This window comes from Archocentrus centrarchus, chromosome 23 (genome assembly GCF_007364275.1).
Source record: "Archocentrus centrarchus isolate MPI-CPG fArcCen1 chromosome 23, fArcCen1, whole genome shotgun sequence".
Lineage (NCBI taxonomy): Eukaryota > Metazoa > Chordata > Actinopteri > Cichliformes > Cichlidae > Archocentrus > Archocentrus centrarchus.
The window spans coordinates 6,647,276-6,672,288 of NC_044368.1; the positions used below are offsets into that span (position 1 = coordinate 6,647,276).

At 40.6% G+C, this 25,013-nt stretch overlaps 1 protein-coding gene and 1 pseudogene across 1 annotated transcript; one reads left to right on the top strand and one right to left on the bottom strand.

Annotated features, from left to right (window-relative positions):
• LOC115773226 (liprin-beta-1-like) overlaps nucleotides 1-16,375 on the top strand; it is a 29,119-nt pseudogene extending 12,744 nt beyond the window's left edge.
• A 1,405-nt stretch (nucleotides 16,376-17,780) lies between these two features.
• On the bottom strand, nucleotides 17,781-24,016 carry cyb5r3 (cytochrome b5 reductase 3). Its single transcript, XM_030719782.1, has 9 exons — nucleotides 23,876-24,016; nucleotides 23,455-23,580; nucleotides 23,254-23,326; nucleotides 21,834-21,940; nucleotides 21,615-21,744; nucleotides 21,445-21,528; nucleotides 19,833-19,918; nucleotides 19,610-19,709; nucleotides 17,781-18,771 (listed from the first exon to the last, which is right to left on the bottom strand). Exons 1-9 carry the CDS (start codon nucleotides 23,894-23,896, stop codon nucleotides 18,599-18,601), a joined length of 900 nt encoding a protein of 299 aa, XP_030575642.1. The 5' UTR covers nucleotides 23,897-24,016; the 3' UTR covers nucleotides 17,781-18,598.
• Between the last annotated feature and the right edge of the window lie 997 nt (nucleotides 24,017-25,013).

Here is a 25,013-nt window from a genome sequence, read left to right on the forward strand (position 1 = left end):
TGCACCTTTAAACCACTTAGGTCATTTTGGGTTGATTGCAGTCTCTTGGATGCATTTGCTTTTAGGTTTTGCATCAAATGTATTTGATTCACCCAATGATTACATATGGATAAATACAAGGAAATTAAAATGTGCTCCTGTTTTCTTGCTGTCCTGACCAGAGAGAATCTTAGCATGAACCTAAAAGCTGATGCTCGGTTTTTGCACAGAAAAGAGAAAGAACCGTCATTTTGTGCATGATTAATCTCTGTGTACAGTGCAGATTTAGCCTGCTATGAATTATTCTCTATGCTTTTCATCTCTTGCTTGAGCTCCATTGCCTTTATTGTGACTTCGTTTATTCTAGAAGTAATGTTTTGACGGGCCGTGTGAATGATGGCGTTTCTATAGGAGCCTCCCTGCAAATAGTTTCCATCATTTAAACTCACGCTGACTCTGTGTGAGGCTCGTGCTTTTCTTCCCTCGCAGCCTCGTCTCTCCATGTGATATTTGAGAAGAGTTTGCTTTTCATTCAATTTTCAAATCACTTTCATGTGAGAACACTGACCCCCTCACATTTTCCAGAAAATCTTAAAACGCATATCAGTTGATTTCTTCAAGGGAAAAGCATGTGAGATCATTGTCTGGGAGGTTACATACAAGAAAATAGTGTGTAGTGTATCCTTGTGGCTCAAAGCTGGTGTGTATGGTGTTCAGCATAACCTAAAGGCCTTCTCCCTCTCTTATGAGCTCTTATATTAAAGTAAACCTTACCTTAAAGCCTTATTTAACTCACACAGCAAATGCTGTTCTGTTTGTTCAGACTACACAAATGAAGTTGTATCATTCCTCATTTCAGACTAACGTCCACAGCTCCGAAGCAGTCTACCAAGAGCGTCTGTCACGACTCGAGAGTGACAAAGAGTGTCTTATTCTTCAGGTGCGTGAGCAAAGCTCTGCAGCATGGTTGCAAAACAGCCGAGCAGTTTGTCTTGAATAGGCAATTAAGTGTTATTGTGGCAATCAGCACTTGTATAATTAGTGGGCTCAAAGAGGAATTTTCAGTCCTGTTTGTAAGCTTGCAGAATATTGCCAAAACAGATTTTGGAAGAAATCTCATGGAAAGGAACAAATAATTTTTTTCTCCATTCTTATTTTAAGCCGCAGTGTTACCATGTGTGCAGAAGACATTTTGTATATGTATTTCTTTTTAAAAGAGGCGAAAGTTAATTGATCCAAAAATTGCTTCCTTTTTATTTCTTTTTTCTGATTCATAAGTTCAGTTCTGTCAGTACAGGTCCAGATATTTCTGATTTTTTTTCAATTATTTATACCATTTATTGTAATTGTTTGCTAAATCTGTGCAGGTATATAGGTCTGTTTATATAAAATTGCATTAACATAGTTGCCACAATGTATAGGGGACATTTCAAATAAAATGAAACAAAATCAGGGACAAATATGTGATCGTAAAAGTCAAAATCCTACTTTTGTAGGGAAAGTGTCAAATTAAAAAAAAGCCTTAATTAAGTGCTCATGATTGTGACTCAATTGAAATCCATGCTGGTTAGATGATGAAATTTCCTATTAAAGTTGACTATATTTCAAAGCAGTTTCTTTGCCAGGCAAAGAAAGTTATGACTCTAGGAAATGACCAAGTTTATCAAATGAAGTCCTGCACAACCGTCTGTACAACATTTAGTTTGTTTTCTTTAGTTTTTGTGTAATTTATCAGTTGGTAGTCTGATTTTAGGTACCTTCAGACAGAGCCAGGTCAGCTGTTTTCCCTCAGTTTCCAGTCTGTGTTGAGCAAAACTCACTGGCTGCTTCATGTAGCTGCATATTTTCCATACAGAGACACATGAGAACAGTGTTGACCACCACATTAAATCTACAAGGACGTGCATAAGCATAGCCCCCCAAAATATAAAACTAGTCTCTCTGTGCTTTAGTGAACATGTTTTATGATCTTTAAAGATATTTCACTATTGTCTAGGTAAGCGTTTTAACAGACCAGGTGGAGGTGCAAGGTGAAAAGATTCGAGATCTAGATGGCTGTCTTGAGCAACATCGTGAGAAACTAAATGCTACTGAGCAGCTTCTTCAGCAGGTAAGGCCTCTCTACACAATGAACCTCAGTTAATGGAAAACCTAGACGGGCCACTTGGAAACTCCTCTCTGCATGTGAATGTTGCTCCACAGGAGCTTTTGAACCGGACAGCGCTGGAGACCCAGAAGCTGGAGCTTATGACCGAGGTGTCCAACCTGAAGCTGAAACTGTCTGCTGTGGAGAGAGATCACAATGACAATGAGGTAGAGCACATTTCTCAAAATGTTCTTTGATAGAGGCTATAAAATGAAGCAGGCAGTTAAATTCTCAGTTGCACCTGCACCTTGTCTAATGTGGTGTGCGACTCTGAATCCTGGCAGCCACCGACTCATTGTTTTAAAGTCACAAAGGTCGGTCTCACTCGACTGGACTCAGATCTGTCATGTGGCACAGCGTGAACTTCTTTAAGGGTTACAGAAGAGATTTAAACACTCCTTGTGCTCTAGCAGCTGTTTCCTGCCAGAATCCCCCCACCCACCCATACCTCCTTTCTCCACACTCTCATGGGCTAAAAAGCTGTTATAGTTTCCATACACTCTGCTCCCTAGCTGGGATATATTATGTGTTTCCACACAGTAAAAGCCTAAAAGAATTATACAGGTTTTTCTGCGAGTCCCATATTTATTATTTTTTTTCTCCATTTAGGTCCCATTTAGCTTTAAATAAAACAATGATTGGACGTCTTGTCTGTCCAAAGTATTTCTGATGTCTCATGTTTTTGTTTAGCCTTGAGCAGCTGTTAGACACATTCAGAATCTCTTAGTACCAGTTGAGTGTATATAGTTGGTAAAAACATAGAAAAGTATTCTGTATCACTGTTGGTGAGTCAGTATTTGCTGAGCCCATTTCCTTTTATTTATTCACATTTTCCATATAAATGTCAAACTCAGACTTTTCTGTAGATTTAAAATCAATCTCAATCTAGTTAATTTTCCGTGCACCCTTTTGTTACAGTGTAATCAGCAACTTCTAGCAGCTAATACTGCCAGACAGACAGTTTACTCCAAGAATAACAGAAGAGTACAGCAAGTCCAAATACATTTACAAATGGCTAATTTGCTGGCTGTGTGTGTGTGTGTGTGTGTGTATTAACATGACAATAGCCACACAAAATGTAACACATCTTAACTCATCAAATTCAAACATTATCTTATTAATAATTTGATAAATTTCTGTACGTTTGTTCGTTCTTCTGTCTCAACCTGCTGTTTATCCATCTCAAATTTAAGTTTAATCATCGCAGCAAAGTGCCAAACTTTTACCCTAAATTAACCTGAAAACCAAGCCTTAACCCTCAAACCAGGAATTTTCTAGGGGTATGAAAAAACGCACACCAAAAAACCCCCAAAAAGTTTTAATCAGTCTGTAAACTGTAGCTACAACAAAATAAACTTGGTGGCACTGTGTCTGAACAGGCTCGGTGTTAATATTATAAAGAGACATTTTTATGATACTAGTCAAGTATGACTTTGTTTAAAAATGCTCCCTTCTAAGAAACAAGACCAAAAAAAAAAAAAAAAAAAACCTGTGCTCATTTCAAATGAAAATGATATGAACAAGACGTAATCAAGATATTTGTTGTGCATCAAAAGTTCTTGTGCTTGCAGAAGAAAAAAACCAAAAACAAATTTAAACTGTCTGGACACTTTTGAATGTAAAATGTACCCAATTTCAAGAATTAAGGGTTTAGAATAATGTTTAAATGTAATGGGTATTTACTTTTAAGTCAGTTTCCCAGGCCTCCCACGCTGTTGCTGATTGGGATAAAAGGAGTTTCACATTAATTAACCGTGACCCTTCCCTTAAGTCTAGGATTTGTCTCCATGTGTAGACTGAGCTTCTCATATTCTCTCCTGAGAGACATTAGTCTGAAAATAATGTTGATGCCTTTGGCAGGAATTCTTCCCCTGCTAAAGAAGAAGGAAAAAAAAAAAATCAGACCTCTTTCCCACACACAGCCTCCAGTTCAGGTTTGTATCAGAGTGTAGCGGTTAATGGGAGTTCTTTTTTCCTCCCCAGGGCTTGTACCAGGAAGTGACGGACCTGCGGTTCAGAGTGACTGATATAGAGAATGAAAGACTGCAGTGTGAGAAGAAACTCAAAGCTACCAAAGTGAGTGTCTGTAGTTCACATCCATTTAGCGAACACTTTCGTAATTGACCATAACCAGAGATCTGAATGAATTTCAGTCTTTTGAAATGCATCGTTTCATGTTTAAATCCCTCTGATTTCCCCCATGACATCTTTTTCTCCTTATTCTTTCCCATTCCCCCCTCTTTTTTGGCTCCTGCTTTTCTTTTCTTCCTTTATGTTAACGTCTTTCTGCAACATGCTAACCTGTGAAGCGTCCAAAGTGGAACACTGGTCGGTTCACTGGACACGAGGTGAAGGTTTAATCTCCAGCCTTTTTTTCTCTCCTCCTTTCTGACCCTTAAGATCCTCTAAGCCAGCTCTCATCCTTCACTGCTGCGCACTGATTTCCTGACTTTCACCACACTTGTTGTAAGTGCTCCCACCAGTACCGGTTATTGGTTTTGAACCAGGTGCAAATCCTCTATTAAGCTTTGTTCTCTACACCTGTAGAGTGAAATAATGTTGACAGACACACGATGTTTGGTCAGGTCCGAGTTGCTATTCAGCAAATATCTTCCTTTTTTTTTTAAAATTGTTTTTAAATGGAACAGCTGCACACCTTGCAAATGTCCTAGAATCCTAACATGCAGTTTTATAACACTATCACTAGTGTCAGGTATATTTGACCTGATATAAACATACTTCCCTGCAAAATATATTAAAGTACAACAACACATGGCAAACTGAAGTAATGTTTTTAATTTCTCCCTATACAGCTCATAAAACAAAGGTGTCATGGGGCGACCCTATAAAAAGGTTTTAAAATTGGTGAAAAATTAGGAAACCGTTAATGGAAAAAGAAAAAGTCACTGACAACTGTGGGAGAGAGAAACAAAAAACTGTGGGGGGGGTTTTGTTTTTGAGAGGAGAAAAATGAGCAGCTGACTATAAACTATTAGTAATATTATTTATTTATTTTTTTTGGACCATATGAGTTCTGCATGCAACTCAGACAGCAGCAACACAGTGAAAATCATGTGACTACAGCTGCATGGGTGAAAATCACCTGATTTTAGTGTTCTTGGGTTAAAGTAGTTAAGTTTTTTAAATGGTCTGTTTTGTGGGACTTGATCAGTTTTTGTGTGTGTCCACTGGTCTGCATGCTAACTTTTTTCCAGAATATCAGTTTGGTGATTTGCATGAGCTTGCACTGAATCATGTCACTCATGCCACAGTGTGTTAAACAGGTCAGTTTGTAATGTAGTTCTCAGGAATGTTTTGGTAATGGGGTTCTACTTATTTTACATATTTTTAGTTTACTCATATAACTGCACGTGTGCATGTTTTCTGTGGAGAAGCTTGACATGGTAACATTAATGTGACAAGGTTCAAAATGATAATGCTAACAGGCTTAACTTCTATAAAGTTTGCCACTGTAATTATGGGTTTGCGTTTGCTAATTAGAGCTAAACATTACTGCTCAGAATGAGGTGAGCTTCATTTGTGTTTCAGGTCTCAAGTTATAAGACATAAATGTCTATACATAGTTTTAAGGGACTTCATTGGTACATTGATAGTCTAGTCTACACATAGACTGTAGATAAAGGACCATGACCTCACCTGCTGGTTAGTAAGCTGCAGTTTTGAAGAAGCCACATGAGACCCCATTTGGATGAGAAAGTCGAGTTTAAAGTCATCAGCTAACAGTGAATTTATCTGTTTGCATAGATATTTGTCTATGCAGACAGATTTACAACCTATTCAAACATGCTTTTGTGCAGTCTTCCACAAGACCAATAGCATGTAGCTCAACAATGCATGACACTGTACAAAGGTTCAATGCTGATTAGTTGAAAAGTGGACCGGAAAAGGGACGGGAGCGATAGTGGAGTTCACCAAAAACAGGAGAAGTGCCAAAAAAACCCCACCAAAGATCCAAAAATACAGCATGAAAAGCACAGACAGTGTCTGCAAGAGATGCTTTTTCATTGTTTCTAACACTCTTTCACTTTTGTGCCCCTTTGTATGTTATTTAATATTTATGATTATATAATTTTGCCCTTCTCTGTGGCTGGCAAGGACCAACAAGAGCAAAAGGAAGACTAGCTCCCTTGTTGTTTGTGACACTGACAACTGGGGACAGTAAACAGCTGCAGCATGTAGATGATGCTCTTCAAAGCTGTCTGTAGGCTCTTAACAGTAGTTAGACGATGGTCTTGCTAACCCAGCTAGCACGATTCATCCAAATATAGATTAGATGACAGAGATACATATACCTGCTAATTAGTGCTTACATATAAATAATAATATAGCAAGTAGAATTGGGAAAAAATCAGCTGCATATAATTCTCACATAGGTGAAATTGGTGGGCAGAACTTTTTTTTTTTTGGTCACTTTAAAGTTTTATTTTAAAGTGGGAGTCTAATTCTCAGTTTTGGAGCCAACCTCAAGTGGCCAGTTCAGGAACTGCAGGTGTTGGCACCTTTGGAGTGACTTTATTTTTCAGTTGCGGTATGCTGCTAAGCAGGGCAGAGTAAACCCTGATGATGTCTTGAATCTTGAACTGAAGCCAGAGTATCTTGGCATCTGTTCCGCTGATAATGAATTTTTAAAGAGTCTGTCACTTAAGATTTACCCTAATGCTGTCATGCCCCGTTTTAATAATCTATTTAGCTTAATAACCGACTTAAACCATATCCCTACAAGCCTCTTATTCCAGATTGTTTAATGCATTTGATACTTTTCTTGGTTTCAAAGCATTAAATGCCGCCGATAAATTATGGCTTTGTCATCCCTGATTATAGGAGGAGCTGCAGCTTCTGCAGAGGCAGCTGGAGGAGCGAGAGTTGGAGCTGAGGAGGTTGAAGGATGAGGACAGTCTGAGGGTGGAGAGCCACAACAGAGCAGAGGGGGCAGAAAGAGGTGGGAGCTGTTTCTAATAATGGTCATGTTCCATTTCATGCACTTCAACTCTAATTTTAAAAAATGGTTTGAGGATTAGAAAATAGACATTTCCCATTCCAGCAACACTACATGTCCTTACAGAAGCCTGACCAGTCTGCAACACACACGCACACACATGCACACACAGAGCTGACCTTATCTTATCCACCCTGATGATGGAGGAATGCTATTTGTTTAAAGGGGTGTCTGCCACACTGGCCTGCCTGTAAACATGTGCTGCTCAGTAAAACCTAAACAACTGTAGGCTTTTGTTTTGTCTTCCACCATCTCAGCACAGAGGCACAACAAATCTAGCAAAAACAAACCAAACTGTAACAAAAATGATTATTACTTGGAGTCGGCTAATGTGCAACTGGGGAAACTTTGCTGGTATAAGATTTTAGGTGAGGGTGACTCGGTGAGCTGTTCCTGTGTAAATGCTCAAACACACACTGAGCTCCAGGCCAGGGCAATGTTAGTTTCAGCTTAAATAATTATTAATGGTGTTGTCATTTGGTTTGCTTGCACAGAACAGGCTACGGGGTCTCATATACTTTAATACTTTTGAGCTCCTAAATTTGCCTGTTTTGCCGTAGGTATTAAGTGGGTCGTAGTGTCTGTGGGTCAGCATCGACACTACACTGGTGTACGCCCGCAGGGTGTCCAGCAGGTGAAGAATGCAAAAAATTTATACAGCATGTCAGCCTATGTATACCCCCGGTGCCCCCTACCTGAGCTGCATGGCTACAAACACAACAGTGTAATTCTTGATGCAGTGATGTGGATTATCATTTCTATTTTTTTCTTTGGCTCTGTACTATTTAGTTTAGGATTAATGACACTATAAACCTGGATCACTTTGGCTTTGTTTCAGGCTCGTCCCCTGGCTGTAGCAGTAGGAGCTCACCCAAGGAAACTAAAATAGAATAACTGTAGCAGTAAAGATGGAAATTGTGAAACTAACAAACTAAGCTGAGAGACGATAAAATGTCTCCTAAAATTGAGGGGAATTTGGGGGGTAAATTATTCCAGATTAATAAGCAGACACAAGCTGTAACCACTCTTTCCTCATGTAAACACCGTTTAGGAGTTCATTAGGTTTGGATTACATCAAGTGATTGGCACACATTTAATTGTGTGTTGCTCCTTGAGGGGGAAAAAAAAACACACACATGAACCTTATGTTTGTTAATTTGTAGTGATAACTAAATCAAGGGTTCATTGCAGTAACAAGCTGAAACAGGAGCCCTTCTGTCCAGTACACCGTGCCCCAGTGGCTTCATTATTTCGTGTTTCTGCTGGCTGCCTTCAGAGCCTGCAGGAACTGAAGTATAAAGTGTTGTTTTTTGTTTTGTTTTTTTTGTTTTTTTTCCCCTCGTCTCTTTCCTGCAGATTCTGAAATGTTGAAGATGAAGAGGGTTTTGGAGTCACTGACGTCAGAGAATGATAAGAAGGTACTGTGTAGTGTGTCAGCAGCTCAGTAGCAGCTTTAACTTGCTTAGAGGCATCACTGCAGTGACCTAATGTGTGTCTGATTCCAGGAAAGGAGGATTAAAGAGCTGGAGGAGTCGCTTACAAAGTGCAAAAAGGTGCAAGAGCTGGTCAAAGGTCAGAAAATCATACACATAAAGGTTTCTCATAAAATTCAAATGCATTCACGATGATATTACCAGTGCTGTTTAAAACCTACCCAGCTTCTTTATCATGTGAGCCTAAATCCTGCTGGTAGGAGCAAAAAACATGCTTTCTTTTTAATAGCATTTGCTAAAAAGCAAAACAAAAAACTCTTCACTGTACTTCATAAAAGAGAAAGCTCTTCACAAAGCACCCTTTCCATTTCTAGCTATAATTATTTTATTTTCATAGAGGTGCAGGACTTCATATTGCAGTTAAAATGAGCCGACGATGAGAGAAAATGTCAGTGCAAAAAGCACCCAGAAACTGCCTGTGTTTGACTGTTAAAAGCCCCCCCCCTTCCCCCCTGTGTTCAGTGTTAGGCTGCTTTTAACACTGCTGATGAACTTTGAAAGGGTAAGACAGGTTTTTGAGATTTTGTGCCCTCACTGTCGTCTCTCAGAGAAGCTGAAGGAAGATGACTATGACGACATCCAAGATGATCCCTCGGTCTCTGCAGGCATGGAGGTTGAACAGGTCACTCTGGAGTTGGAGGTGGAGGCAGGAAGGAGCTTGGGCGAGGTAAACACAACCTCTATCAAAACAGTTCTGACAGAGGATGAACCCCAGACTGTGGACTTCCTTTATAAAAACTCAATTTTGGCCTCCCACTCTGAAATTGTTTCTGCCAGGAATTCAGAGCTTCTTACTGTTTGTTGGTCTGGGTACATGCCCTGCTTTAGGAAAATATGTTCAGTTTATAATATTTTTCTCTCTCAGTCTATTCCATGCATAGCAGTGCTCTCTGAAATGAATGAACTGGACAGAGAACGACAGCTACAGGCTGCCAGAAGGTAAAACCCAAGCTTTCAGAATTACTGCAATCAAGATATTTTTTTTTTCTGCTTAATTAAATTTCCCGGTTCAGATGAAATGGACTGATATTTGTGCACAATTTAAATGAATTCTAGGTGATGCCTGGGAACTTTTAACCTTTGTCTAATCAGAACAACATCACCTTTAATAAATTTAGATTGTCTAAGCAGGTGGTGTGTTGGTGATACTGTCAAAGTGTAAAAAGTTAATAACAGCTGCTGCTGTTACTGAAATTATTCAGCAGTTTTGGTTAATTTCTCGCATTGTTTTGGCTGATTACTTGTATTAGGTTAATACAAGTCATCATGGCTGTGTTGGGAATGTGAGGCTGCACAGCTTTCGCTACAGAAACAAAGGTGAAATTTATACCCTACAACATTTTGCAACTGAAGATTTATGAGTCAGGATGATTTGTGCCCACCAGGACTAATCTGGGAACCTATGTGAAAACACCTGTGTGGGTGTACTGAGTGAGCAAAGGTTTTAAGCAGAAACATTTGTGTGGAACAATTGCTGCTAATGGCAGGTTAGGAGAATAGTAATTCTCAATTCAGAAGTTTCTGGTTTTCCCTTTTCTTTTCTTTCTTTTTTTTTTAATTAACCAAGTTTGATTTTAATTAAGTATAATTACTTCTACTTGATATTAAGAACATTTCTAGACTCTTACGGGCTTAAAATAATGGTCTATCTGAGGCCTAAATTCTCACTGTTGTGATTTCAGTACCTTAGATGTCCCAGAGCCAAGGAACTCTACTGGAACCTGCAGCACTGACCAGGTAAAACCAGGCTGTCTCTCATGTGGGCAGGCTTATTACACTATTATGACTATTGTAAAGAATATATCAAAATGCTCATTACTTTTAAATGGTCCTGCTGAGTAGATCCTCCTTGCTGTGGATAATTAACAAGGTGGTTGTAGGATCCCCTGAATAAGCTTGTCCTCCTCTGACACCTAGTGGTTAAACAGTGCAACTACTTTTTTCTTGTGATTTTTACTTTCATTCTTTAATTTTTTTTTTTTTTCACCTGTTCATAGGCCCTAAATAAAACAGGATCTAGTTCCTCTTCTCCAACTAAAGGAAATGCCACAAGTGTGGAGAGTTTTGGTACCAAGAAGGCCCGCTCCTCCTTTGGCCGTGGCTTCTTTAAACTGCGTGGAGGCAAGCAGACAGGCAGCGCCCCAAACCTTGGTGAGCTTTGCTGTCCTTTATACAGCATTTTCTTTTTCTGCTGTATTTGTTTTTTCAAGCTGTTTGTGTTTTATTACTGATATTCATGTTTCCTTCATGCCTCTGTAAATTGGGAAGATCGAACCTGGAGTGCCAGTGCACCTGTGTTAGGTACAGTGAAGCAGAATGGCCTTTTTGGTCTGCAGTATGGCCGCTCTGGATGAGACAGCTGGATGCACTAAAGGCAGTACTGACACGGCAATGTAAACATTTAACTTACATGATGTCACTGTCATGCTGTTCTTTGATAGATCAACTTTTCTCCTTTTTAAATTTACTTTTTTTAATGCGTGTTTCCCAACTTTGTGACATCTTAGTTAAAGTGAAAATATTTTTATCTTTATGCTCAAACGTGTTCTGTGCCATTTCAGTATTTCTCAAGGGCTGGAAGAGTTAAAGCTAGACTGTGTGTTACAAGAAAAGTTGGAAATAACTAATAAAAAGTTATCATTGGGATTTCATTTGCCTTTTTTTTTTTTTTTTTTTCTCAACCATTTCCTTGCACCTTGCTCTGACGTGAGTTGTCCCTATCAAAGATATCACCAAAAACATCCAGCTGTCCTTTATCTGAGATATTAAACCATCTGCAATAGAGCTGTTTCAGTGTTTTTCCAGTTAAATATGCATTTCTTACCTGTTGTAAATGAGTGGACTTTTGCATGGGTGGTGGCAGCTGTTTTGTTCATGTGATGCTTTTGTAGTTTGTGTTGATATAGTGCTGCTTGAATCCTGAGATCTCTGGAACCTAGTTCTGTCTTCATGGTGGTGGGTCTATCATTGTTCAAGCTTGTATGCTCTCTTGCTAACATGTGCATATTACTTTTACAGCTGAGACGGAACGTAAAGGCACTGAGCACCTCGACTTGGCTGGTGCTCCTCCCCGGAAATCCTACGATAAATCTCCTCCGACATCCTCTCCGGAAACCAAAAGAAGTCCAAAGGGTTAAAGAGATTCTTTGGCAGGTAACACTCAGCAGCGCATCATCTGTGTTCAAACTAGTGTCATTTTATCTTTGATTCGTGTCTAATGTAAATATGCTGCAGGCTAAAGAGGAGTCACTCTACCTCCTTCAACCTTGACGATGCAGCGGAAATGGAGTTCAGAAGGGGTGGAGTCAGAGCTACGGCAGGCCCCAGACTCGGCTGGTCACGTGACTCCAAACAAACGTAGGTGTTCAAAACCAGTTTTAGCACACATGATTTAAGAACCTAATTTATCTGTACATATGAGTGAGTGCTGCTTACAAAACAAATCCTAAAGCTGTTTCATATCAAGGCAAAACTACAAAATAATATAAAAATAATTTTATTTTTTTTTCCCATGGTGGAGGGTTTTCTTAAGAATGCTTCCAGTCGATGTTCTTTCTTTCTCTTCTCAGTGCTGTTGATGTTCCTTTCTCACGGTGGAGCAAAGAGGACGTCTGTGCATGGCTCCATGAGCAGGGCCTCGGGTTTTATGCCTCACTGGGTCAGAGCTGGATCAAATCAGGACAAACGTTACTGCAGGCATCACAGCACGACTTGGAGAAGGTAGCAGTGACAGCAGTAGAAACAAAAACTCCTAAATTATTGTCTTTGTATCTTTTTTTTTGTCTTTATACCTTTACTGGGCTTGTAAGACTATAATACCGCTTATAAATAGAAATGTCTTATTCCACGCCATCTGAATTGCATTGTTTGATGCTGATTTTTCTTTCCTGTTTTAAGCAGTGTCATTACTCCTAAAAGAAATGCATAATTTGCTAAATTTCTACTTTAAAAAATGGCAGACTAAACCTGACACTCTCATGTTTCACCTGGTGACAGCAGTGCTCTGCTTCTTTTCAGGAGCTGGGCGTGAAGCACCCTCTCCACAGGAAGAAGCTGCAGCTGGCCCTGCAGGCTCTCGGATCAGATGATGATCTCAAGGGCAAACTAGACCATAACTGGGTGACCAGTGAGTGATGTTGTATTGGGGCCTACATACGTTGTTTCCATTAACTTTGTTTAAATACACTATTTGTTTTCAGGATGGCTGGATGACATTGGCCTCCCACAGTACAAATGCCACTTTGATGAGGCTCGAGTTGATGGACGCATGCTGCACTACATGACAGTGGTGAGCTCTGTCAAAGCTTTCAGATCTACTTTGACATAAAGTAAAATGTCTTGCTCACATTCTTCATATTCTGTCTGATGTTTGAATAAGTCATTTGACAGGTGACATGACTGGATGTTAACACTTTATGGTTATCTGGCCTTTCCCAGGAGGACCTGCTGTCTCTGAAGGTCGGCAGTGTTCTACATCACCTCAGCATCAAGAGGGCCATCCAGGTCCTCCGTCTCAACCATTACGACCCCAGCTGTCTCAGGCGTCGGCCCTCTGATGAGGTATCACACAGAAGTCCCAACACAGCCTTCTCTTTGTGTTTTATTTAATGCTTCTGCTTCTGAAATCTGTACTCATTTTATTCCCTTGTTGTCCAGAGCAACATCACACCAGCAGAGATCTCACAGTGGACCAACCACAGAGTGATGGAGTGGCTACGCTCTGTGGATCTGGCAGAATATGCCCCCAACCTGAGGGGGAGTGGTGTTCATGGAGGGCTGATGGTGAGTGTCGAATGAGTCTTTGCATACATGATAAAACTCAGGAGACAAAGGTAGCAAAATTTGTAAAAGGGTAAAGGCACTACTCATTCCCTTCTTTATAGTTTTAAAGGAACAGAACTGCTGAGTATGAGAAGCTGCTTTTGTGTAACTCTAATCAGGCTCCTATTTGTTTACAGATTACAAGTAATAAATCTGCTACTTGTGTCAAATTTAAACTGTCTCAAATGGAGATGTTGGAATTTTATTTTGGTGAATAGGCTCTGAAAAAAGAAACAGTAAATGCTAAAAATTTTGGGCAACACAAATCTCGTGTATTTTGCAGGCATCTTGTGCTTGTTATCACTTTAAAAAAAAAAAAAAAAAAAAAAAAAACCCTGCTGCTCCTTTTTTTTCCCCCCCTGTTTTTTTGACCTCGCACCGTGATGTTTTATCTGCCTGTTCTGAAGGTGTTGGAGCCTCGTTTCAATGTGGAAGCACTCGCCCTTCTGCTCAACATTCCTCCTAACAAAACCCTGCTGAGACGCCACCTGGCCACCCATTTCAACCTGCTCATTGGCTCCGAGGCACAGCGGCTCAAACAGGACTGTCTGGAAAACCCAGACTACACTGTCCTCACAGCAACCGCCAAGGTCAAGGTAACCGCACGCTGCTTCACAAACAAACCCCTCCCTGTCACTGGTTATATCTGCCAGACAGAGGAAAAACTCTAATCTCTTAACTTTGGGAGACTCTAAATGGATAGATATAACCTTGCTGTGGCACAAAATTGTATGAGCAACTTCAGGAAGGAGCGTAACATACAAAAGAAGTGGAAAAAACAATGGTGTAAATCAGGGCTCTTCAACTCCAGGCCTCGAGACCCCCTGTCCTGCAGGTTTTAGATGTGTCTCTGCTTCAACACACCTGAGCCAAATATAGAAGTTATTAGCAGGACTCTGGAGAGCTTGACTGCATACTGAGGAGGTAATTCAGCCATTTGATTCAGGTGTGTTGGATCAGGGACACATCTAAAACCTGCTCTCGAGGCCTGGAGTTGAAGAGCCCTGGTGTAAATAATACTGCTGTTGCTTGTGGTTGGAAAAGCCTGGGGACTTGTCCCAGATGTGGTGTTCCATAAAATCCTGGAGAGTAGACCTGGCTGGATTTAAAACATGGTGGTAGCCACCTTTGCCTGACCAATTGGTATTTAGATTTTTTTCTTAAAGCCTTAAATTGGGTTTTTTGGCACTGTTGCCTTGTTGGTTGGAAACCAAGCTACTAGTGGATCTGACTGATAAATTGAAGGCACTCAGTAGCCTCTTGTCAGTCACAGAGTAACCATGTCATGTATTATATAAGATGCAAAACTAGCAATTTAGAACATGATCATCAATCAGATGAGCAGTAGGCTCATTTTCCTGGAGTCAGAGAATGCAAGTCCCTTTTACAGCCATGTCCTGTTTACATTCAGGCAAACATTTTATAAAACATAGAAGGTCAGTGGTTCAATCCCCAGCTCCTGTAGTCTGCACACTGAAGTATTCCACAGACAAGACACTGAAACCCGAGTTGCCCCCAGTGTATTTATCTGAGTGTGCATGCGAGAATGTTAGACAGGGTGTGTAGGCATAGAATAAAAGTGCTGCTGTATGAATTAGGGGTGGGGAGGAAAAAATCGATACTTTGCATGGCAATATTGCATCGATAAAGGGACACCGAATATCAACATTTTTTTTTTCATGCACCACAGCTCGCCTGATAGGAAGCAACCTTTCTGCAAACAGTCGCAGTCTGACTTGGACTGACTGCAATCACTCAGATCTTTGGTTTGCAAATAACTGCTGTCTAATTAACAAATGCCGACAGATGGCCAGCATGTTGTCATCAGTCTGAATGACTCGACTAGTCTGGCTGCCAGCTGATTAGCAGCTGGTTATATTCCTATAGAACAGGAATGTTGCAAATGGAATAGTTATATGGGAATTTCTGTGTAGACAGCAACAGACATGATTTTTGCTTTATCACAATTTTGCTGTTATTAGAAACATATTGCATGTAGTTGCCAACTTGACCCCCTTCAGTTGCAGACTGACTTGACAATCTAATTTTACAGAAAATAAACTGAAGAGGTATAACTGTATCTTACTGGATAAAACATTGTGACAAAGTTTAACTTCAAGCACATAATTTGCAGTTGAGAGAAGATGATAAATCGCAATGTCTGTTACTGCAATACTGATGAGTGAGTATGATAATCGTACTGTGGGGCGTCTGGTGATTCCCACCTTTAGTATGAATGTGATTGGGTGATTGAGGCTTGTAGTAAAATGCACTTTTAGTGCTTAATTAGAGTAGAAATCACTATATAAATCCCAGTCCATAAGAGTAATGCAACTCAAGAGCTTGGCCATCTGCTAATTGTGTCCTCTGTCCTCCTTCAGCCAAGACGCCTGTCCTTTGGAGGTTTTGGCACTCTGAGGAAGAAACGTCAGGATGACGGTGAGGAGTACGTGTGCCCCATGAATGTAGAAATGCCGAAGAACAGCAGCTTCCAGACTAGCGTCCGGATCTATGAGAATAGCCTTGACCACCTGGAACAGGTACACAGACGCTCCCAGTCGTACTTCTGTAAAATAACAGTATTTTGTTTTTAAGGAAATTTGAGTTGTTTCTGTATTTTTCTACAGATGGAAGACTCTGAAGGAACCGTCAGACAGATAGGCGCCTTTTCTGAGGGAATCAACAATCTGACTGTGAGAAGCTGACCTGCTCCACACAGAACACGCTGTCCACCAATCACACTGAACTAAACCTCTGTTCTCTCCTCTCTTTGTGTTTCAGAGCATGCTGAAGGATGACGAGTTTTTTCCGGAGGTCTCCGTGTGCCCTCCGGAGGACGATCCTTCAGAAATGCACAATAACTCAAACATCTGAGAGCTGCTGAGCTCCACAAGCTTCATGGGAAAAAAAAAAAAAACCCCAAAACAAACCAAACTGTGGCAACTCCATCCTCCTCTCCATGTCTCTCCACCTCTGACCAGCTTTTTGTAAGAGAACATGTGAGACTTAAACAGTACTTTCATCATTCACATGTAGACTGTTTATATTTATTGAAGCTGTCCAAAAAAAATGCATGAACTGAAAATGCAAATGTTCTCAAATGAATATACCTCTTTCTGAATTTATTTTCTTACTTGTGCATTTGTTTGTTTTTTCAGTACTGAGTGATTTTTAAGCTTTGAGTGTCTCACCCTGTATTTTAAAGGACTTGTCTTCTGTTGTGTTCACTTAAGTCTCTTCCTGAGCTGCACCCAGATTCTGTGTTTTTGTGGTACATGCTTACATTCAAGGTTATGGTTTTATTTGACCGCATGTGGAGATTAATGCTTTCACCAAAAATCCAGTGAGGCAGGTGAATAGTATATTTGGGTGGTGCTCACAGAATTGCATTTTTGACCCAGCTAGGCTTTGTGCAAGCCAAAGGCATCACCGTTGTCTTCAGAAAATTGCTTTATTCAGTAGAAATACAAATCATCCAGGCTTTGGACAAATGCTGTGGCTACTTTTTTGGGGGGGTCAACATTTTTCACTACTGTGAGAACCACTCAGAACAGGACAGGTAATGCCAACAGTACCTATATGTGGCAAGGTGTGATGTTAAGCTACAACCTGGAGCTGATTAGTTTGGCGTATAGACTGGAAACAGGGGAACGTGCACACCTGGCTCAGGGGGAATCACTGTTCACCTCTAACTAGTAGGGATGGTCATCCTTTTTAAATATTTGGGGATTAAAATCAATTTTTCCCCTTGTTTTGCCAGTGCCTGGTAGTATTTAATGCACATGCCACCAGAGGGTGGCAGAGACACACCTAAAAGCTGTTTGCTTTGGGAAGCCACTGTTTAAGAGAGATTAGATGTTGCTGTACAAACAGGAGAAACTCAGCAAGTCAAAAATGACTACAGCTGTCCCCTTTTTGATTTTGTTTTTTTTGGAGTGGATCGGGTCAGATAGTTCCTGCATCCATCCCTACTAACTAGTCAAAGCACATTTGTCTTAAAAATATCACTGCTAACAATTTTTGTTCTTGCATGATTGAAATAAAGCTCATGTACGTTAGGGAGCCATGGCAGAGCCAAGCCGGCTGCTTCCTCTGGTTTAGCCTAAGCTAATCAGCTCCTGACTGTAGTCACATTTACTGTACAGATGTGAGTGCATTTCCCGAAATGTTCAGCTCTTCTGTTTCAGCCACAGTTTAATGCAGCCTGCAGGATATTCAACTCAGTTAGGGCTTAAAGCTGAACATCCAGTTCTTGCCTCAATGCAGACTGCAGTCAGGCTTCACGTGTGTTTTTAAGACTGTGGCCACAGCCATACATACCAATTGTGTTTTTTTTATGTTTTGTTAATAAAAGTGCTTTTTTTTTTCCCTGCAGAAAGTGTCTTCACTTAATTATGGTAGAAGCTAAAATTCAATTAGAACATCCTTATTTAATTTGTCATGAATGGGTGCACCATGGAACCAACATGATGCAAAAATGATTATCAGAACACCAATAGTTCAATAGCATTGTGGGGTTTTTTTTTATGCATAAACAAACCCAAGCAGCCACTGTTTCCATATTTGCAGAAAACACATCAGTAACCACACAAATCACAAGGGAACAAATATCAACGCCTGGCATGACGAGAGATAAGCAACAGGTATAGACTTGTAACACATTCTCAACAGCCATAACAGAATATCCAATATGATTCTGTATGAAGCAAGTGATCCCAATGCTTTGGGTGTGCATTAAAAAAAAAAAGCAAAAATCTTTGCAGGTGTTTAAGGCACTCAGAAAAAAGAAACAGCCAGTAAACCAAGACCCTTATATTAAAATCAAAGTGAGGCTACAGCAACACTTGTTTGCAACTGATTAGAACAACCTCATTTTAAGATCCAAAAACTTTCTTATTCCATCATAAAATTCTTGTTTCACATGCTATTTATTCCTACATATCCACACCTTCCTGCCCTCACATCAGACGTACAAGAATTGGTCCAAGCTGTGATTCTCTTGCATGATAAATATCGCATATATTTATTATAGTGCAATACCCTCTGCAGCTATGAGAGCTTCAATGCTTTCAGGGTAAAAAAAAAAAAAAAAATCTGGATACCATTAAATATCCAAACAATGACTTCCGTGTAGATGGATGTCTAAAATGTGAATCTGCGGCTATCAGCATGGCCAACTTTATCCAGATTGGGGTTGCAGGCGAACTGGATCATCGGTGGAGGTCCACACATCAGGATGAGGGTGTCGTCGCTGGGAGGGGGCAGATGCTCCCTGATCATGTCTTCGCTGATGAAGCCTGTGCTGTATTCCCAGTCTGAAACACAAATGCCTGAACTTAATATACTGCTCAGAATTAATTTGTGAGACATTTCAGCAGGGCAGCAGGTGGTGTGGTGGTTAGCACTGCTGCCTCACAGTCAGAATAACATCTGAAAGGCCTGGGTTCGATTCCACCTTGGCCCAGGCCATGTGTGTGTGTGTCTGCGTGTTCTCTCTCTCTCCCTCTGTGTGTGTGGGGGTCTGCGTGTTCTCTCCCTCTGTGTGTGTGTGTGTGTGTGTGTGTGTGTGTGTGGGGGGGGGGGTCTGCGTCTTCTCCCTGTGTGTGTGGGGTTAACTGGCTACTCGTACAGGTGTAGCTCAGAAGGTAGAGCAAGTCACCTGCTGATTGGAAGGTCAGTGGTTCGATTCCTGGCAGCTGCATGCAAGATACTGAACCCCAAGTTGGAGTGTGAATGTTAAAAGCACTTAGCTTAGTTACTTGTGCTTGTGTGAATGGATAAATGTGTTGTATAAGCACTTTGAGTGCTCAGAGTAGAAAAGCACTATATAAGAACTCATTTACTGCCTCTCGCCCTAGGTCACCTGGGATTAACTCTCCAGTCCCGTGAACACGATGGAGGCATTTCAGCATTCACTAGTAACTGTGACTGAATATCAAATAGAGCAACTTTAAAGTGAACCTGTTAGTTTCCTGATTATCTGTGATATCATTACAGTAGTGCTGACTCACACACACCCAGGCCGATCCCTCATGTAAACCAACCAGTGTACTTACTAAGACTGGAAAAAGTAATTGTAGGAAAAATCTTGACCCAACACTCTTGAAATAGTTAAAGTTCACACATGAAGATGGTTATTGTGGGAGGACTCACTCTCAGGTGCTTTGTCAACAGTGAACCACAGCTTGAACCGGTCCGGGTGGCTGACCTGAATCTCTTCCAGCTCCGGCCGCAGCAGGATGTCTTTCTCAGACTGTGAACATGGGGAAGATGAACTGGATTTGTAACTACTGTGAACAAATTCACACTGCAGTCCTGGCCAAATATCAAAAAGCATATACCTTGCAAACATGTGATTGTGGTTCATAAAACTGACCTGGTTGGCAAACAGCAGGTGACACACTGTTTTGTCCTCGGGATCCTTCATCACTGCTGTGATGATCTGCAGCATGGGCGTGATCCCTGTAATAACACCCAGAGCAGGCTCAAGTCACCTTAACAGATCTCCTTAAAATACGAGTCTATAACTATGTGGACATCCATGTGTGCTTTGGTCATAGTTCGGACCTCCCAGTTCAGATTAAATGAAATGTTTATAAAAACTTAGCTTCCAAACTGAAGTATTTCTCTATAAATTATTTCTAAAAATTTATAATTCAACAAAAACACATTTTAGTTAGAATTTAAGGATATTTACCAGTTCTAAAATCAGCTGATCTTCTCTCAAACTCACTTCAATTTCGGTTTATTTAACTAGCGCCAAGTCACAACAATCACCCTAAAGCGTGTAAGTGTCAAATAACTTGTTGTATTGGAGTGATTTGATCAGATATGAGCAAACAGCCCAAATAAACGGTCAGGTCAGGGGGGAGATATTGTCCCCACACTCCAATATTGGGCGGCAAGCCCCAAGAACAGCAGCTATATGTTGAATGCAACATCAGCTGACTGAAAGAAGACCATGGCTAAGCGTGGCTAAGACTACATGAAGTACCCTATGAAAGTCTACTAGAAGATGTGAATGCAACACTACAAACAATCCCTACTGCGCCCATCACTGAAACCAACTAGCTGATCTATACCACAGCAACAGTGACCCTTGAGATGCTTGGCTATAAGATGAACAGCCACAAGGAGCAGTAGAAAATCATGGAAAAGAGGACGAGGCTAAGATGAAGGCAGCACGGAGGGCGGTGAGCTATCAGAGCTGCAGAAAGGTGTGATGAAAAAAGCCTGAAGGACAAAGACCACCTGCAGGGGGGAATTTGCAAAACCATCTGCTGTGGCGACCCTTTCTGAATAACGGAGCAGCCAAAAAATAATGATTGTTACTGTTTTTTTTTTTGTTTTTTTTTAAAGAAGACTCTGTGGCACCAAATTATTCCATACAAACACAGTTTTTCCAGTCGAGCATTGCCTGCACTCTGGGGTGAACTATGAGCCAGACGGCGTTGCCCAACATCAGGGGCTGACTTCACTAATGCAGTGGAAACTACGGGTCAAACACACATCAGATTTGACATTCAACACCCCCCCCCCCCCCCCCCCCCCCCCCCATTACCATAATAGTTACTCTTTTGCTACATTGGCTCTGACGCAGCTACCTCTCTCTTTCTGCAGCCACCACCCTCTGTGGTCTTAATCAATGCTCTGCCCACTATCTGTAGTATCTGGTTACATGAGTCACAGCCTACACAGAGGAGTGCATTTTCAGACTGAAGCAGCTCCGGCACACCACCGGAGGTTGTGGTTTGAAGGTAGGTTAAAGGTCACAATCTTATGATTCCTTTCTGTGAGGACAAATATGCCCACATTTCCCTGTTACATCAAAAATGTCCAAATAACACACTTTTCCCTAAATTTTGAGATCAAGAGTTTTTAATTACTTAATTACTTATAATCACTATCAACCCTAAAAACAAACATACACACATCCAAGTAAAACAAGTGAGACGCCTTCCCCGGACATCACACTGAACACCTCTCACCTGTGCCTCCAGCGATCATGCCCAAATTTTTGGCCGTCTTGGTGTCAGCTGGGGACTTTTTGTCTGGCTGAATGGCAAAAACACCTGCAAATGGAAATTTAGAGCATTAAACCAAGCTGATAAAGCCAATTTACCCGCTGCATTCGGGGACCGCATCTTAAGCTGCTGACCTTTGCCATTGTAAACGAGTAGGCCGCTGGGTCCTCTAAAGTCAATCGTGTCATCGATCCTGAGGCTCTCCAAGTACTGACTCATCTTCCCGCCCTCTGGGAATTTTGGATTAACATCTTTAAAGTAAATCTGAAACAAATGAGGAAACTCATGTCAGAAAATCAGCACTTCCATACATAAATATATGCACATGGGAACAACATTCCCTCAGTCTTTACCTTCACCACCAGGTCCACAAAGCCTTTGTCATCATCGCTTGACACTGGTGTGTATGGGCGGACGACGAGCTTCCCGTCTATCTTTGCAGACAAATAGATGTGCTGCCCTGAAGAGGAAAACAAAGAGTCCATTCTTTTACAGTTGATGTCAGCCATATGACTCAAATAATGATAATTCAACATAAAATGATCATCTAGAGCTGAAACAAAAGTCAGTGGACAGAAGATTATGAACATGTAAATTAAGAAACGCATCGTAGGGCCATTGCTACATTACACACTTTAGATGTGGCTGTTCTCTTGGCTGTAGCTCCAGAGTAACTAGAATCAAAGAAAATCTTTATGCTTTTATTTCTTAAAAAAATGCCACAGTGCAATATAAATAAAATGTTATGGTTTTATGCACTGCTATGAGATGCAAAAATATAAACTGAAATACAAAATGAATGCAAATGTAGTCATGTGATTTTCACTGTGTGGCTGCTGTCTGAGTTGCATGCAGAATTCATACGGTCAATAAATTTTACAGTCAGCTGCTCATTTTTTTTCCACCTTAAAAAAACAAAAAAATAAAACAAAAAAAAAAAAAAAGAAGTTTTTTTGTTTCTCTCTCCCACAGTTGTCAGTGATGCAGGGAGACTGCACCCTCACTGGGCAAGGCTCACATGTCCCAGAGATGGGTGAACTGAAAAACAAGTTTCCAGTTTTATGGGTTTTTTTTTTTTGGTTGACTTCCTAATTTTTCACTAATTTTAGAGCATTTTTATAAAGCCCTCCATGATACCTTTTTTTGTTTTATGAGATGTTGTATAAGGGGATATAAAAGAAGAGTACTTCAATTTGCCAGATTTTGATGCACTTTAATATATTTTGATGGGAACTATGTTTCATGAGTTATATTATTATCAGGTGAAAAACACCCTATGTTAGTGATGATTATTCCAAACTGCACATTAGTGTTCTAGGATTACGAAAACAGGGAACTTGTGCACCTGCAATTCCTAAAAATAAAGTGACCAATCTTTGTGTTCATCCATCAATCCCTCCTAATAACAGTCCTTTCTGTATTACCGGTTGCCTTCTAACTTTGTTTGGTTTTATGTGAACTACTCAGAATGCATCGCAATTCCCGAGCTCTATATGATCACCCCACCTGCTGTTTAAATCGAGGGGCGGCCAATAAGAAGAAAGCTCACTTAAACAGAGGTGAAAAGGTGCTAAAACAGCTCGTTTCAGATCATGGATAACCTGAGGGGCTGCACCAAGGCCAAGTACAAGATATACTGATTATTTTGAGCTGTGAATCTAGAGTCTGTGACACTAGGTATCTAAATGACAATGTATCTTGAGCTATGCCGTCAAACTACTTTACACATGTAACACGTTGACAGTAATGGTAGGAGTGAGTGTGCACACTTACCAATAGGGAGACCAAGGACGTGTTGAGGGGATGGTAGTGCAAAGCGGAACTTCCTTGTATCATGGCTGACAATCTGAAGAAGCAACAGAAAAAAAAAAACAGAAACGTACAAAGCATTGGAGAAGCGTGAACGCATCTGCTGCGTTTAAAGTCAAGTTTCATTCTGCAAGTACCCCGAGTGTGCAGTGTGTGCGCGGTTACCTCTTTGTCTATAAGGCGCAGTGCATACTTAATGTTGGGGTCCTCTAAGGTGATGGCCGGTTTCTTCTTTGAGAATAACAGCCTGAAGATGAGGTTGAGGATGCTGTCAAATCCACCTCGGATCAGCTGCGGCAAAAGGTCAAAAGCAGGACAATGATTCAGACCACCACTTGCTAGCATTAGCTACCAGCTGTCTGAGTACCCTGTGGGGCGTTGCCTGGCTTAAGCCGTTTTTTTTTGTTTGTTTTTTGTTTAACACACACAGCAACGGGGAGGAATGAGTCATAAAGATTCCTGTGGGAAGGCCCGACCCAGCGTCCAGTAGAACTTGGCTGGGGCAAACTGAACGTTAGCGCAGATTAATGCATACAAATTAATTCGCGTTAAGCAGCCGGATAACTTGTCATTAATGTATACTCACGCGAATGATGTAGGATAGCATTTTCAGGCCGTTTGGACAACTGGAAAGTAGTTTATCAATGCAGACAGGAGCCCCCAGACGACTTCAAGGCAACTAACTGTGACCGAGGTCCAAGCTGTGAAGTACGCCTGTCGAGCTAGTCTGGAAAGATCAAAACATCCGGCTTCAGTTTTTCAAAATAAGCCCACTGCTTTAAAAAAGTGTTCGATTTTTACAAAAAATTAAACCCAGCAATTCAGTTATAAAAAATAATGCACCGTATAAATAATTTGGTGCATTTTAAAATATATTTTAAGTTGTCTGATGGCAAGTTTGTGAATATTTTAATTGAATAAACGCACAATAAGCCGTGAGCCCAATTAGCTTCCGGAAAGACATGTTCGCTAACTTATCAGTGCCAATAACGCTCTAAACGTCACTTCCACATAACAGACCTGGATTTTCAAAATAAAAAGCTGAAACAACATAACGCATTAAACTGCGCAGTTTTCCCAAAGTAGAGAGGAGCTTTATAAGAGCAAACATAAATACAAGGGCGACGATATTATCTGAAGAAGAACAATCAGAATTCTGCAGTGTGGCTTTTGCTCACACTGCAGCCAGAGGAGAGCCTTAATTCATCAGTTAAACACAGAAACACCAATGACAACTTTTATATTATTGCAAAGTCCATGTGTGAAGCCTAAACATAGTGAAACTCGTTCAAACCTAAATAAATTCAAATAAAATAATAATAATAAATATAAAAGCTAATGTAGAATACAAACCGGTAATAACTCTGCTTTTAAGAGCTTAGTTCCTCTTTATCTATTTTTGTCTCGTTTCATGTATGATTATATCACGAGCTTATCTGTATTGTGCATCTGTTTATTTCCTTCTTTAACCGTCATGCTTGAGTTTATCTAATCAAGAAATGCTGCTTTGAGCTCAAACACTCATCTTTTTATTTGTTACCCCACTTCATGCACGGAATAAATCAGCGGAATAACATTGCAGATACGATGATCTGGGGCAAACTACACAAAATGAAATGCTTCTGACTTCAAACTAGAACCATAAATATATCACTCTTGAAGAACAAGTGACATGTTCACAGTGCTGTGAAGTATTTGCCCACTTCCTGATTTCTTATTTGCCA